Consider the following 2,033-nt stretch of genomic DNA (forward strand, 5'->3'; position numbering starts at 1 on the left):
AACAAGTAAATCTTCGTGACAAGTAATATGTTCGGTGGCTCCTGAGTCAACCACCCAATTGTATTTTGGATTGAATATACCTGTCATGTTGGCCATAGGAGGGACCTCATTTTCTGAAGAGGTATTGCTTTCACCAAAATGTTTCAGGAACATCTTGTATTGGTCTTCAGTCAAGCCCAGTATTGGACTCGAGTTTGTTTCTACAGGAGCAACTTTCGTTTCTACAAGAGAAGCCTTCGGCTTTGTGTTTTCTTTCTTTCCTTTTCCCGGCCACTATTGGGGTACCCTATTCATTTGAAACAGCCTTCCCGATTATGACCGTCTCTTCCACAAAAGGTACAGTGATCAGTCTTATCGACCAATCCTAGTTTTTCATTCTTCTGTGATCCCCTTTTCTGTTGGCTTACCTCACGTCGAGGAAAGGAAGCTTGAAAGGCTGCAGCCTCCTTGCTCGGTTTCCTTGGAACGGTGATTTGTCGTTGCTTCTCATCTTCATAAACTAGGTGAAATGCAACATTAAGATTCGGCATAGGCTGCATAGCCAATATTTGTGTTCGAATAACGGAGAATTCTGTATCGAGTCCCATTAAGAACTCATATAACCTCTCCTTTTGTTTGAGATCGAATAGCTTCTTACCTATTCCGCACAAACAACCATCACAAGTGCAATGAGGGGTGGGTAAAACAGATTCTATCTCATCCCATAACCCCTTTAATTTAGTGAAATATGCTGTTACAGAAGTGCCATCTTGTTGTGTTATTGTGAGAGATTGCTTCAACTCATATACCCTCGGAGCACTCTTCTTTCCAAACCTCTCTTGCAAATCGGTCCATATTTCACATGCAGTATTATTATACTTGACACTGCTGCGTATATCTTTCTCCATAGCAGTAGTTAACCACCCTTTTATCATTGCATCAGCCCGCATCCAAGGCATACAGAGGGTTGAACTGCTTTCTGGTTTCTTGATTGAACCATCAACGAAACCAATTTTGTTCTTGGTGAACAAGAAATTAGTCATTTCTTGTGCCCAGTCGTTGTAATTATTATCTGTGAGAACATCGTTCACATGTAACTGCTTTGGGTAGTCGGAAGCGTGGATGTAGTATGGTGATTGATGATCGATTGCTTCACCATCGGCTTTGGATTTTTCAGAGTTTTTAGGCGCCATATGAGACGGTGGCTTTTAGGGTTTTTTGTTTTCTTCTATATGTGAATGCTCCGATACCATGAAGAAATTGGTAATCAGTCAAATTGATTTCATTCATCAACATACCCAATACATATACACGTTTACATTGAAAAGAAAAAGGAAATAATAACAACTTTCCTAATTGCACATTTAACTAAACAAGGAAGGAGAATATATTTTAGAGGTAATTGTGTGACTGATTTGGGTATGATTTTGTAATCTCTTTCAATAATAACTTACGGCAATTTTTTTGGTATTTATTGAACTTAAAAAGGTTTAACATAAGGCTATGTGTAACGGTATCACGCCCCTATCACTTCACCCGCATCTCATCAATTAGACCATTTCACATCCATTTGTTTAGGGTGTTAAAAGTAAAAGATCCCTTGGGCACTATGCGGTTAACGAGCGCAAGGGCAAGAAATTTGGGGCCAAAGCTGTATGTTTCCAACCATTCAAATTCATCACTTGTATTGTAGTGTTACTAGTTAAACTATTACACGTTTTGTTTATTAACATGTTAGCTATTACTCTTCTTGGCAATTCATTACACTTAGTCTAATTGATTCTAGATGTATTTATTTTAGTTCTTTTCTATTTGCAATATAGCTTTAGAGAAGACACGAAAACAATTTGCTAGAAGACAGAGTTATACGGAAATTCAATTAAAGTTGAGATGTCAACCTACAAAGTTCTGGTCATATGCCTAAAAAGATTAGCTAGAACAAAAAAAAAAGATAGCCCACTATTGAAGAAATAAGTACATCAGAACTAGAACATCTTAGTACGAATAGAAAAAGAAGACTAGGAACTTAATTGTACAACTCCACTATCCAATTC

At 37.8% G+C, this 2,033-nt stretch overlaps 1 protein-coding gene across 1 annotated transcript; it reads right to left on the reverse strand.

Annotated features, from left to right (window-relative positions):
* Positions 1-290: 290 nt before the first annotated feature.
* Positions 291-1,172, reverse strand: LOC143581659 (uncharacterized). The gene has a single exon (XM_077064396.1). It carries the CDS (start codon positions 1,170-1,172, stop codon positions 291-293), a length of 882 nt encoding a protein of 293 aa, XP_076920511.1.
* Between the last annotated feature and the right edge of the window lie 861 nt (positions 1,173-2,033).

Source organism: Bidens hawaiensis, unplaced genomic scaffold (assembly GCF_021521415.1).
Source record: "Bidens hawaiensis isolate Kalapana, Puna unplaced genomic scaffold, B.hawaiensis_p1.1 tig00031131_1, whole genome shotgun sequence".
Classification (NCBI taxonomy): domain Eukaryota; kingdom Viridiplantae; phylum Streptophyta; class Magnoliopsida; order Asterales; family Asteraceae; genus Bidens; species Bidens hawaiensis.

Coding starts and splice junctions, on each gene's coding strand:
- LOC143581659 (XM_077064396.1), bottom strand. CDS start 1,172: ATGGCGCCTAAAAACTCTGAAAAATCCAAAGCCGATGGTGAAGCAATC.